The sequence below is a fragment of the Oncorhynchus masou genome, chromosome 13, assembly GCF_036934945.1.
Source record: "Oncorhynchus masou masou isolate Uvic2021 chromosome 13, UVic_Omas_1.1, whole genome shotgun sequence".
Lineage (NCBI taxonomy): Eukaryota > Metazoa > Chordata > Actinopteri > Salmoniformes > Salmonidae > Oncorhynchus > Oncorhynchus masou.
Genome location: NC_088224.1, coordinates 14,579,596 through 14,593,232, shown reverse-complemented (window position 1 = coordinate 14,593,232; position 13,637 = coordinate 14,579,596). Strand labels below are relative to the sequence as shown.

The window sequence follows — 13,637 nt, the reverse complement described above, 5'->3', positions numbered from 1 at the left end:
CTCTAGGAGATGTGAAGGAGATGTGTCGCGCTGCATGAGGCAAATGGTGGTCACACCAGATACTGACTGGTTTTTCTGATCCACACCCCTACCTTTTCTTTAAGTTTTCTGTGACCAACATATCTGTATTCCAGTCATGTGAAATCCATAGATTAGGGCCTAAAACATTTATTTCAATTGACTGACTTCCTTATATGAACTGTAACTCAGTAAAATCTTTGTAATTGGTACCTTTTGCTTTTCTATTATGTTGAAGAGTAGTCAAAATATGCTCAAGGTATTCTTAAGTAATAAGGCTTGAGAAGGTGTGGTATATGGCCAATATACCACGGCTAAGGCCTGTTCATATGCACAATGCAACGCCGAGTGCCTGGACACAGCCCTTAGCCGTGGTCTATTGGCAATATTCCACAAACCCCAACGGTGCTTTATTGTTATTATAAACTGGTTTACAAAATAATTAGAGCAGTAAAAATACATGTTTTGTCATTTATTTACCTGTTGTAAGCCTTAACAAAGTGTTGAAGGTTGTATTGGTTCATGTCATTCATGATGTGATGGCGGTAGGTGGCGATAAGGTCATGGTTGTTGGAGATTTCCTCCTACAGAGACAATAATAAACACCTCCTCAGACTCTGATCTAGTGACACAGTATTGAACATTCTAAGCCAGCTTATATCTATGTAGCCGACAATTAGAATAGATTCAGTGGAATTATGTTGACGTGATTTGCAGTTTCAATCACCGTCTCTATCTGGGGGCTCACTGCTTACCTTTCCGAAGAGATGGCCGATGAGCATGTCAGGCAAAGGAGTGACCTGAAAAGAGATTCAAAAGCAGATTTATATCACAGCAATGTTGTGATGCTGTATACACATACATTGTTATGTGATGCTTTGTTGAAATGGGTAGAGAATGTCCCTAGCTGATTGGGCGGGTGGGACTTTTGTGATTTTGTGACAACTGTTGACAATGTAAAAGGGGCTTTATAAATCAAAGTTGATTGATTGTTGTGGATCTGTGGTTGTGTGGACTTCAAGAGATGTATAGTACCTTGTTTGTAGCCCAGTCCATCCAGCCCTCAGCACAGGGGTTGATATTAATCAGAACCAGGCCTTCCACCAATGTGGGGTAGTCCAGCTAAAAACAGAAACAAACATTCAGTCACTGACTTCTTAATGGTGAAAATAGTTTTTAAAGTACTCGTTGAAACTTCAAAGGGGTCGATTTTATTCACTATACTCATTGAAACCTCAATGTTTCATAACAAAGAGAGGTCAGATGTGGGTCAGTTAGGAGTTAAAACATCCTTTGTGTTCCTCCATTGCTGGGTATCAGCACAGTGAGACTGTCCCCACAGAGTCGGGTGTTTTGGTGCGGAGCCAGTCTAGAACATTCCACAGACTCTCAGCAGCAGGCTAAAGCAATAAGCAGGAGTGAACTGCCAAAATCAGCACAGCATCACTGGAAACATTGGTTTCAGTTCTAATCCCGGTTTGATTAAAACTCTTCATAATGAAGCAAACTTAAGCATAACTGAAAGGGGAAATGAGGAAACTCACAGCGAATCTTGCAAGGATGTAGGCTCCAGCTCCGACGGCCATTCCAATGACGCTCTTCAGACTGTGGTTAACAAACAAACAGAGAGAATATCATCGGAATCTCTTTTTTGATCCAAAATGGATGCAGGTCTAATACACCATGGTCTGTATTCAGCAAAGAATCCCAGAGTAGGAGTGCAGATCTAGGATCAGTCTTATTCATCATGATCTTCAGGGCAAAACAGCAGTTCTAATCTGAGACGCTTTATGAATATGAATCCTGAACTGTCAGCAGTGTAAACCCTATGGACTGGGTTAAAATGTATGAGGATGTCACGTCCTGACCATAGAAAGCCTTTATTTTTTATGGTGGAGTAGGTCAGGGCGTGACTGGGGGGTGTTTTAGTTTATTATTTCTATGTGTAGTTTAGTTTTTGTATTTCTATGTTGGCCTGGTATGGTTCCCAATTAGAGGCAGCTGTCTATCGTTGTCTCTGATTGGGGATCATATTTAGGCAGCCTTTTCCCACCTGTTGTTTGTGGGATCTTGTTTTTGTATTGTTGCTTTTGAGCCCTACAAGGCTGTAGGTTTGTTTGTTTCTCTTTATTGTTTTTGTTTCTGGTTCACATTTAAATAAATTATGATGAACCCAAATCACTCTGCGCCTTGGTCTACCCATTTCGACGAGCATTACAGAGGAGAAATGCATTGCATAAAGAAATGATCTGATCAATTTCAAAATCGTATAAAGTCCTTCTTTGGACTTACCCAAAATGCTTGAGGACCAGGGGGAGAGACTCAGACAGCAGATCCATGGAGGGGTACTCGTACCTGGAGAGAAAACAACAACCGTCAGGGTTATAGTACTTCAACTGTCAACACTTTACAATGCATCTTATCACAGCCCTCCATCTCTTTATTCCATCCATGGCCTTATACTGGATTCTGCTATCTGTTTTTCACTTTGAATATCTCTCCTATTCAAGTGAAGTGTCAAAGCATTCAGGTAAAAACAAGCAGTGTAAACTAAGCTAATGATTTATCAAGAGAGTGTAAATGTGTCACAAAAGTAATCTAGATCAACAATAAAGAACTTTTATTTATTTATTTATTTCACCTTTATTTAACCAGGTAGGCAAGTTGAGAACAAGTTCTCATTTACAATTGTGACCTGGCCAAGATAAAGCAAAGCAGTTCGACACATACAACGACACAGAGTTACACATGGAGCAAAACAAACATACAGTCAATAATACAGTATAAACAAGTCTATATACGATGTGAGCAAATGAGGTGAGATAAGGGAGGTAAAGGCAAAAAAAGGCCATGGTGGCAAAGTAAATACAATATAGCAAGTAAAACACTGGAATGGTAGATTTGCAATGGAAGAATGTGCAAAGTAGAAATAAAAATAATGGGGTGCAAAGGAGCAAAATAAATCAATTAAATACAGTAGGGAAAGAGGTAGTTGGGGGCCACAAATAATCTGAACTCATCGTGCGGGGCTGCAGTTGCTCGCAGGTCTGCATCATTTTTTTTTTTACATTTTAGAGTTAATGTTGTGCAATTCACATTTTTCCATGGTGTGTAGAGAGAAAATTGCTGTTTTAAAGCAAGTTTGCTGCAATTCTACACATTTTAGCATGGGGCGGAGAGAAGATTTTGCAACTGATTTCATGCAATTCTAAAAATGAGAGAAATGTTTGCAGTTAATATATCTGACTGAGACTGTATCAGAAAATTGAATGGGGCCCCACGGCTGTAAATTCGACCATATTAACAAGTTTAGATAGCTGGCCGCAAAACTAACTTAGTAATCTTAAATACGTACAACCAAATTTTGAAATTGCACCTTGTGTACTCTACCATTCTAACTCACAACAGTAAATTGAGACCCCGACTGAGTAAAAAAATAAATATAATAATAATAATTGATCTGGGGATCTTCAAAAGGAAGCACCGCCGCCAGTTGCCCTTCCCTGATCTAGATTCTCTAGATCAGAGGTCAAAGGGTGACAGACAGACGGACACGCTGGCAAACAGACAGGCAGGCTGACCTACATTTGGTGCTAAGGCGATGTGTGGTGTGGACTATAGGTGGTTTAACGGTGGGTTCGATTCCGGTCCATTCTCTCCTCTATATTCCCCTCAGTACTATCCAATCAACAAAATAATCTGTGGGATGATGCTAGGCAACTGGACTCACCCGGTAGAGAAGGTGCTGGCCCCCTCGTGCTGTCCAGGGGCATCGACATGGCACACAGCAAAGTGCTGCATGATCTCCTGCATGTCCTCATGCTGGAACATGGAGTCAAAGCACGTCTTGTCTGAAACAACATGGAGGGCAGGTACAAGATGTTAGTGATGAGGTCTCACATGATTTGTAGATGTCAGATGTCGAACACGGTGACATGGTGACCATTGAGTGTTTCTTCTCAACATTAGATAATGCTAATGAATAGATACATATATTCCATTTGCCATTATTTAGCCAATAACGAGAACCAATTCTCTTCTACAACAATTGACTCAAGCTAAGTAAATTAACTGTTGTTAACCAGCCGTTACAATCAACAGACGTTCTCATTCACTCTGAAGGCAGTAAAACCAAAGTGCATGGGAGCTTTAGACTCACATTGGGGGGTTACATTACATATTATGGGATGAATTAAGTGTATGGGGCTTACGGTTCAGTCCAATGTCATGGAAGGTGAGGATGACGGGGCGATCTCCTTTGGGCACCCCCTTCATGGTGCAGTGGACCCTTCCATGGGGAGTCTCTACATTGTGCTCCTAAAGATGGCATAAACCATGGTTAGCAAATAGGGGTACCACAGAACTCAGACAACTTTCTGAGAAAATGTTATCCATAGCAAAAATAAACATTATTGAAGAACTCTACCCGACCTGGACAAGGTAAACCCTAAGCGAAACAGAGTTGAACTGCACCAAGGTATCCATGCTTAGCAGAGAATGGTATTCCAGAACACTGTTCAAACGCACCAATACAGCCTATAGCTCATGTGGTGAGCCCTGAAGATGGCAGTGGAGAACATGTTTTACATTTTCATGTTTTACTTTGATCTGCATGTGTTTTTTCTCCAATACTCAACACATTGTAATCAGAATACATCCACTGACTTTAAGTCCTTCTGAATAAGAGAAAATGCTAAATGACCAAAATGTAAATGCTTCATCCGTAAGAGCCATTCAAAACAAAACACATCCATACAACACATATCCAACCTTCTGTGAATCAGACCATTGGCTCATGCAAAAGAAGTTAGCCTTTCTGCATCTAGTTCTTTCAGTATGTTCCGTTTCTTGAGGAGTCGTCAGCCAGAGCGTCTGGCAGTGATGCTTCAAATAATCAACAATATTCAATCCCACATCATGATTTCTGACTGATGCATATTACTTCAAAGGGACCATTAATCCACAATATTTCTCACAGTCTGAGATGTTCTCTTCATTTCAATCCCACAAAGGTATAAACAGACGAAAAGCTACAGAAGGTAAACAAGCCCAAGACTATCCATCAAAGCACACTATCAACTATAGACAGAGAGACCCACTAGTACTCACAGAGGTTTCAATCTCAGCCATAACACACTCCATGTCCGAATCCCCCTCAAGAACCATGTTTCCTAGTGCCTTTTTGGTCACCGTAGGGAGTAGTGAACTGTGAACGGATGTAGTGTTCTGAGCTATAGATCGAATTGGTGGTAAGCTTATGCAAAGGTGCTTATGAGGGGACTAGCCTGAGGGTTGTCTTTTATACCCCTGGTACTTACTACTCTGCATAAGACCTGGCCTCCCATGGTGCTTTGCACGCTGGTCAAAACAAGCTAATTCTAGCTGAAGAGATCCTTAAATTGGATCAGCACAATGTCAGACAGTGGGGCAGCATGGGATATTTAGTGAAGAGTAGTACAAAGTGAAGAGTAAGCAAGCCATCAGATCAATGGGAATATACAAGAGCAATGATTAACCTTTTAACACCTTTTGTCAAAATATCCTAATTTGTCAACACATCAGGCAGTCCAGAAAGTGACAAAATAGCACTGGCAACACTAGCAATATAATGAATTATTACTTTTCATGAGCATGTCTGACGCCTTTATAGTGTATAAACTCATAATATGTTAAGTCTGTCTGTGGTAATGTTTCAATAGATTGAAAATAACAAACTCAGGATCGTTATGAGATACATATCTTGTCTTATTGGTCTATTTCACAATAATCTGGGATAACAATCCACCATTATCAATGAGGGAGAACCATCTTTATACTACTACTCGATAAGATAAGAGACTATTAGCCCTAGACTATTAGGAATTTTGTTTGAGGCATTGTGTGAAGGTTCAACTTCATAGGTGGCCGGTAGTCTAGTGGTTAAGAATGGTGGAGCCAGAAACCGAAAGGTCTCTGGTTTGAATCCCTGAGCCAACTAGGTGAAAGATCTGTGCCATCAAGCAAGGCACTTAACCCTAATTGCTCCTGAAAGTCACTCTGGATAAATTACTTTGTCATAAACACCATACACAGACCAAAAAAACTCCAGTTTGAGACCCTTAGGAGGGAGGTTGGGTGTAGTATAGAAGGTCAGGGGCAAAGTCAAGCCCCTAATGGCACCCCTATCGCACAGCTTTTGACCAGATTTCTAGGGTCCAAAGTAATACACCACATCAGGAACAGGGTGTCATTTGGAATGTAATAAGAGTCAATTACATAACTGCATCCAGTTCAACCAAGTCTTCCCTCCAGTAAGAACATTCACATAACCTGTTTACATGACTGGAGGTAAACAACTGACGGCAGTGCCACCTAGGTAGCCAGGGCTAAGTTAGCGCCCGTTTGATGCAGACACATGCTGAGCTAATCCCAGACGAGGCTGAGGGAGAGGAGGAGGGATGCGTGTGGACCTCGTGTATCTGAAGGCAGCCTCGGAATGGGACAGATGGGTGAAGTGTCCCTCCTCTACCTACGTCACTAGGGCTCCAAGTGATTTTGAGCGTTGCCCTGGAAACCTGAGTTGACTAATCCTAGCCGTCGTGAGGGTCGGTTAGCACGAGATGGTTGGCTGCAGGGAGCATACCTCTACTAGCCTCATTGATAACACTCTAGAAGGAAAGCTGTTTAACTCCCAGGTTTGTAAAGGCACTTCAACAAGTTAAGCATGATTGTTAGGTAGTGGTTTCTATGTGGTGCTATCCAAGGTCCTGAATGTACGTAGTTGGTACAGTATGTATGCTGTACAGTTGAAGTTGGAAGTTCACATACACCTTAGCCAAATACATAAAAACAGAGTTTTTCACAATTCCTAATCCTAGTACCAATTCCTTGTTTTATGATACCTTGACTTTGTTGTCCTTAAGCCATTTTGCCACAATTTTGGAAGTATGCTTGGGGTCATTGTCCATTTGGAAGACCCATTTGCGACCAAGCTTTAACTTCCTGACTGATGTCTTGAGATGTTGCTTCAAAATATCCACATCATTTTCTTACCTCATGATGCCATCTATTTTGTGAAGTGCACCAGTCCCTCCTGCAGCAAAGCACCCCCACAACATGATGCTGCCACCCCGTGCTTCACGGTTGGGATGGTGTTCTTCGGCTTGCAAGCCTCCCCTTTTTTCCTCCAAATATAACGATGGTCATTATGGCCAAACAGTTCTATTTTTGTTTCATCAGACCAGAGGACATTTCTCCAAAAAGTACGATCTTTGTCCCAATGTGCAGTTGCAAACCATAGTCTGGCTTTTTATGGCGGTTTTGGAGGAGTGGCTTCTTCCTTGCTGACCGGCCTTTCAGGTTATGTTTTATTGTGGATAAAGATACTTTTGTATCTGTTTCCTCCAGCATCTTCACAAGGTCCTTTGCTGTTGTTCTGGGATTGATTTGCACTTTTCACACCAAAGTACGTTCATCTCTAGGAGACAGAACACGTCTCCTTCCTGAGCGGTATGACGGCTGCGTGGTCCCATGGTGTTTATACAGTGCCTTGCGAAAGTATTCGGCCCCCTTGAACTTTGCAACCTTTTGCCTCATTTCAGGCTTCAAACATAAAGATATAAAACTGTATTTTTTTGTGAAGAATCAACAACAAGTGGGACACAATCATGAAGTGGAATGACATTTATTGGATATTTCAAACTTTTTTAACAAATCAAAAACTGAAAAATTGGGCGTGCAAGATTATTCAGCCCCCTTAAGTTAATACTTTGTAGCGCCACCTTTTGCTGCGATTACAGCTGTAAGTCGCTTGGGGTATGTCTCTATCAGTTTTGCACATCAAGAGACTGAAATTGTTTCCCATTCTTCCTTGCAAAACAGCTCGAGCTCAGTGAGGTTGGATGGAGAGCATTTGTGAACAGCAGTTTTCAGTTCTTTCCACAGATTCTCGATTGGTTTCAGGTCTGGACTTTGACTTGGCCATTCTAACACCTGGATATGTTTATTTTTGAACCATTCCATTGTAGATTTTGCTTTATGTTTTGGATCATTGTCTTGTTGGAAGACAAATCTCCGTCCCAGTCTCAGGTCTTATGCAGACTCCATCAGGTTTTCTTCCAGAATGGTCCTGTATTTGGCTCCATCCATCTTCCCATCAATTTTAACCATCTTCCCTGTCCCGGTTGAAGAAAAGCAGGCCCAAACCATGATGCTGCCACCACCATGTTTGACAGTGGGTATGGTGTGTTCAGGGTGATGAGCTGTGTTGCTTTTACGCCAAACATAACGTTTTGCATTGTTGCCAAAAAGTTCAATTTTGGTTTCATCTGACCAGAGCACCTTCTTCCACATGTTTGGTGTGTCTCCCAGGTGGCTTGTGGCAAACTTTAAACAACACTATTTATGGATATCTTTAAGAAATGGCTTTCTTCTTGCCACTCTTCCATAAAGGCCAGATTTGTGCAATATACGACTGATTGTTGTCCTATGGACAGAGTCTCCAACCTCAGCTGTAGATCTCTGCAGTTCATCCAGAGTGATCATGGGCCTCTTGGCTGCATCTCTGATCAGTCTTCTCCTTGTATGAGCTGAAAGTTTAGAGGGGCGGCCAGGTCTTGGTAGATTTGCAGTGATCTGATACTCCTTCCATTTCAATATTATCGCTTGCACAGTGCTCCTTGGGATGTTTAAAGCTTGGAAAATCTTTTTGTATCCAAATCCGGCTTTAAACTTCTTCACAACAGTATCTCGGACCTGCCTGGTGTGTTCCTTGTTCTTCATGATGCTCTCTGCGCTTTTAACGGACCTCTGAGACTATCACAGTGCAGGTGCATTTATACGGAGACTTGATTACACACAGGTGGATTGTAGTTATCATCATTAGTCATTTAGGTCAACAATGGATCATTCAGAGATCCTCACTGAACTTCTGGAGAGAGTTTGCTGCACTGAAAGTAAAGGGGCTGAATAATTTTGCACGCCCAATTTTTCAGTTTTTGATTTGTTAAAAAAGTTTGAAATATCCAATAAATGTTGTTCCACTTCATGATTGTGTCCCACTTGTTGTTGATTCTTCACAAAAAAAATACAGTTTTATATCTTTATGTTTGAAGCCTGAAATGTGGCAAAAGGTCGCAAAGTTCAAGGGGGCCGAATACTTTCGCAAGGCACTGTACTTGCGTACTATTGTTTGTTCAGATGAAAATGGTACTTTCAGGCATTTGGAAATTGCTCCCCAGGATAAACCAGACTTGTGGAGGTCTTCACTTTTTTTCTGAGGTCTTGGGTGATTTCTTTTGATGTTCCCATGATGTCAAGCAAAGAGGCACTAAGTTTGAAGGTAGGCCTTGAAATACATCCACAGGTACACCTCCAATTGACTCAAATGATGTCAATTAGCCTATCAGAAGCTTCTAAGGCCACAACATTTTCGTGAATTTTCCAAGCTGTTTAAAGGTACAGTCAGCTTAGTGTATGTAAACTTCTGACCCACTGGAATTGAGATACAAGTGTAATAATCTGTCTGTAAACAAGTGTTGGAAAAACTACTTGCGTCATGTACAAAGTAGATGTCCTAACCGACTTGCCAAAACTATAGTTTGTTAAAAAGACATTTGTGGAGTGGTGGAAAAACGAGTTTTAATGACACCAACTTGAGTGTATGTAAACTTCCGACTCCAACAGTATGTCAAGTCAACAGATAGTCACACAAACGAATACTACAGCAGGCCATACTTTTTCCACTTCAGATTACACAAAGGGTGTCGTCATCTCTTAGAATCAAAGAGCCCAACATGTGGACAAATCTTCCACCACAAATGGCAAGTGCTGCAAGATGAAATATAAATCATTGCCCACTAGATGGGGCTAAATAATACTGAAATATCCTAACCTAATCCATGTGGAAATTCAACTGAGAGTAGGAGCTTCACTGAAACAAGTGGATCATGTGTGGATTTTTATGGATATAAGTGTGGACCATAGGGACATACCTTTATCACGAGTTGTGCTACAGCCTCTCTCAACCCCTAGAAATGACAGAAACAGAACAGTTACATAAAGTTAAAGAGATACTTCAGGATTTGGTGAATGAAGCACTTTATCAACTTCCCGAGTCAGATCAACTTGTGGATACCATTTTTATGTCTCTGTGTGCAGTTTGAAGGAAGTTGCTAACTAGTGTTCGCGCAATTGCTAACTAGGGTTAGCACAATGACTGGAAGTCTATGGTAACTGCTAGCATGCACCCATGCGCACTGGTTCAGCCAGTGGTGGAGCGTTCCTTCATGTTGGGAACCTTTCAATGAAAGGAAGTTTCATATTACACAGATACCATAGACTTCCAGTCATTGTGCTAGTCAGCATTGACTTGCAAACTACTCCTAACTTCCTTTATACTGCTTCATATTACACAGATACCATAGACTTCCAGTCATTGTGCTAGTCAGCATTGACTTGCAAAACTACTTCTAACTTCCTTTATACTGCAAAAATCCCAAAGTATCCCTTTAAATTAAGCAATTAAGATATGATAACAGAGACAATAACTGTCCTTTGGGCTGAAATATGTTTTAAATATAAAGAAAGTGAAAAATGAATTTCTGTATCCATAAGGACCAGTTTCATTGTACTGTGTACATATTTCAGACAATTCCTGACATGCTAAACAGACATAATTAATCTATGGAGTTCAGCTGTCATATAACAACAAAGTGTCAGCTACATGGTACTACTGGGCCTGGTATAGATAGAGTGACGGGTAGAGCCTCTAAGATGAGTGCAGATGTCTCCTTCTGCAGCTGCTCTGTGACTGGCTGCATCCTGTATGTAGTGTCCTGGACTGTAGTGTACTGCACAGTGTAAAGTGTCAGCTACATGGTACTACTGGGCCTGGTATAGATAGAGTGACGGGTAGAGCCTCTAAGATGAGTGCAGATGTCTCCTTCTGCAGCTGCTCTGTGACTGGCTGCATCCTGTATGTAGTATCCTGGACTGTAGTGTACTGCACAGTGTAAAGTGCTGTGGTGTTAGCTTCAACCACAGCCTGTGTCAGGTAGGGAGGGGCTTTGGGATTCCAGTTCAGTGGGGGAAAAGGCCAGGGGGCAGTGGGTTGTTGTTGACATGGCATACAAAGTTAATATTTGCACTTGTCTTTTCCTACTAGCACTGACTTTGCTGATAAATACTTTGTTGAGGAAATATATACTTACTTGATATGACGCGTTCTTGTCTCACATAACTATCTTAAAATTAATGCACGAACTGTAAGTCGTTCTGGATAACAGCATCTGCTAATGACTAAAATGTACATTTTTCATAGACAAGTAAACCGCAGGCTATACATGTAAAGCAAATCACGTGTCTACTTACTGGCAATTCCCTGTCAACAAGCAGGGGTGCTTTTGACGCAACCTGGATATCATCCATGTCTTTCAATTGAGGAAACCTGGAGGGAGAGAGGGATGGTGGGAGAGAGGAAGAGGAGAGGTAGAAAGAGTGTTCTTTAGACCGATGCACACTGGCTCAGCCAGTGGTGGAGCGTTCCTTCATGTTGGGAACCTTTCAATGACAGGAAGTTTCATATTACACACATGCATGCCTTTCTGATACTGTAGATGTGTTTTCGGTATCATGTTATTAGGATAATAACTTACCACTGAGAAAAACACTGATACAATCTCATTAAACAGGTTCCAATGTGGATCTTATATGTACAGATGTAGGATCTTAATTTGAGCCAGTTTGATACAGCAGGAAAATAGTCCTGCAGCAACAGGAAATGTGAATTATTATGTGGATTATAATGAAGAGACATTTTTTTGTAGGGGTTGATAAAAAAAATTGTTACGGCAAATCAAGTCTGACATTTTTAAGTGGAACCTACAAACTTTAGAAGCTCTTTTAAACCTTGAATACACATGTTTGCTGAGAAAATTCTCAGCTAAAAAAAGTGTGTTCAAATTAAGATACTACATCTGATACTACACCCCAACCAACCAAAAGTGGGAAAAGGCCTTTTCATTTCCATGACAACATCAGACTGTACAATTAGGATAAATTCTTATTTACAATGACAGCCAACACCGGCCAAAACCGGACGACGCTGGGACATCCAGCAACCAATACAAGTTAACAACAACTTTATTACTAAAAAGGCATTACAAAGCCAAAGTCGCTTTTCACTGCGCTACATTTCCTATTGCTACATTTCACTGTATAGCAGCACACCAGGCCCTAAAGCAACATTTCACTGTATAGCAGTACACCAGGCCCTATAGCTACATTTCACTGTATAGCAGTACACCAGGCCCTATAGCTACATTTCACTGTATAGCAGCAAGCCAGGCCCTATAGCTACATTTCACTGTATAGCAGTACACCAGGCCCTATAGCTACATTTCACTGTATAGCAGTACACCAGGCCCTATAGCTACATTTCACTGTATAGCAGTACACCAGGCCCTATAGCTACATTTCACTGTATAGCAGTACACCAGACCCTATAGCTACATTTCACTGTATAGCAGTACACCAGGCCCTATAGCTACATTTCACTGTATAGCAGTACACCAGGCCCTATAGCTACATTTCACTGTATAGCAGTACACCAGGCCCTATAGCTACATTTCACTGTATAGCAGTACACCAGGCCCTATAGCTACATTTCACTGTATAGCAGCACACCAGGCCCTATAGCTACATTTCACTGTATAGCAGTACACCAGGCCCTATAGCTACATTTCACTGTATAGCAGTACACCAGGCCCTATAGCTACATTTCACTGTATAGCAGTACACCAGGCCCTATAGCTACATTTCACTGTACAGCAGTACACCAGGCCCTATACCTACATTTCACTGTATAGCAGTACACCAGGCCCTATAGCTACAGCTACAGTTTCCAATGCATTCTAAACCAAAATGAACTCAAATGAACTCTTATGAGAGTTGCTCCGGCTGCTTGCTATTTCGACAGAGGCGAGGGAGAAACGAAATCAAGCTGCTGTCTGCAGATCATGCTGTTGTGGATCGTGATGCCATTTTGGTAGGAGAGTGGGAGCGCTGCTGTGCATGCTAATCAAATCAGATGGTAAACAGGCGGGGGCTTTGTGTCCGACAGGCCGAGGCAGGACAGGCAGGCAGGCCGAGGCAGGACAGGCTTGTATAGGCCAGGAGTCAGGCTCTTCCTCTGTGGTGTGGTGGGCTAACTGGGCTTGGCCGGCTCACAGGAAGCTACTGACAAGGCACAGCTTCCATAGCTCCCATCACACACACATTCTCTGTGACTAATCCTCTCTCATACCCTCTCAGTAAATCTCTCCCTCTTCCTGCCTCACTCTTTCTTTCTTGCTGTGTCTCTCTCCCCCTCTGTCTCTCCTGCTCTCAGCTATAACAATATATTTAGCATCTGATCGACCTACAGGTTTGAGATGCGTCTCTACAGGTTTCAGATGCGTCTGTACAGGTTTCAGATGCGTCTCTTCCGGGTAATCTTTAACCTTTTACTGCAGTGATGCTAAATCAGTGGGCTAAACATTATTGTTAGTCTTAAACAAATTTACTTTGAAACAAAAGTGTGCACCTCACACACACATGGTCATGGGCAAAAAAGGAGACACCTGTCAGAAATAATGTTGAAA

The 13,637-nt window shown here is 41.7% G+C and overlaps 1 protein-coding gene across 2 annotated transcripts in view; it reads right to left on the bottom strand.

Annotated features, from left to right (window-relative positions):
• The window catches only part of LOC135551772 (protein NDRG1-like), a 31,712-nt gene that overhangs the window by 5,697 nt on the left and 12,378 nt on the right, over positions 1-13,637 (bottom strand). The window contains exons 2-10 of one of the 2 annotated variants that reach the window (XM_064982992.1): positions 11,368-11,443; positions 9,990-10,025; positions 4,230-4,335; positions 3,749-3,869; positions 2,311-2,373; positions 1,563-1,623; positions 1,054-1,140; positions 774-818; positions 499-602 (exon numbers count right to left, since the gene is read on the bottom strand). In XM_064982992.1, coding sequence (XP_064839064.1) covers positions 499-602; positions 774-818; positions 1,054-1,140; positions 1,563-1,623; positions 2,311-2,373; positions 3,749-3,869; positions 4,230-4,335; positions 9,990-10,025; positions 11,368-11,424 — 680 coding nt within the window. In that variant the 5' untranslated portion in view covers positions 11,425-11,443. Of the gene's footprint in view, positions 1-498; positions 603-773; positions 819-1,053; positions 1,141-1,562; positions 1,624-2,310; positions 2,374-3,748; positions 3,870-4,229; positions 4,336-5,127; positions 5,272-9,989; positions 10,026-11,367; positions 11,444-13,637 lie in introns of those variants that run through there. The other variant, XM_064982993.1, reaches the window with a different exon arrangement.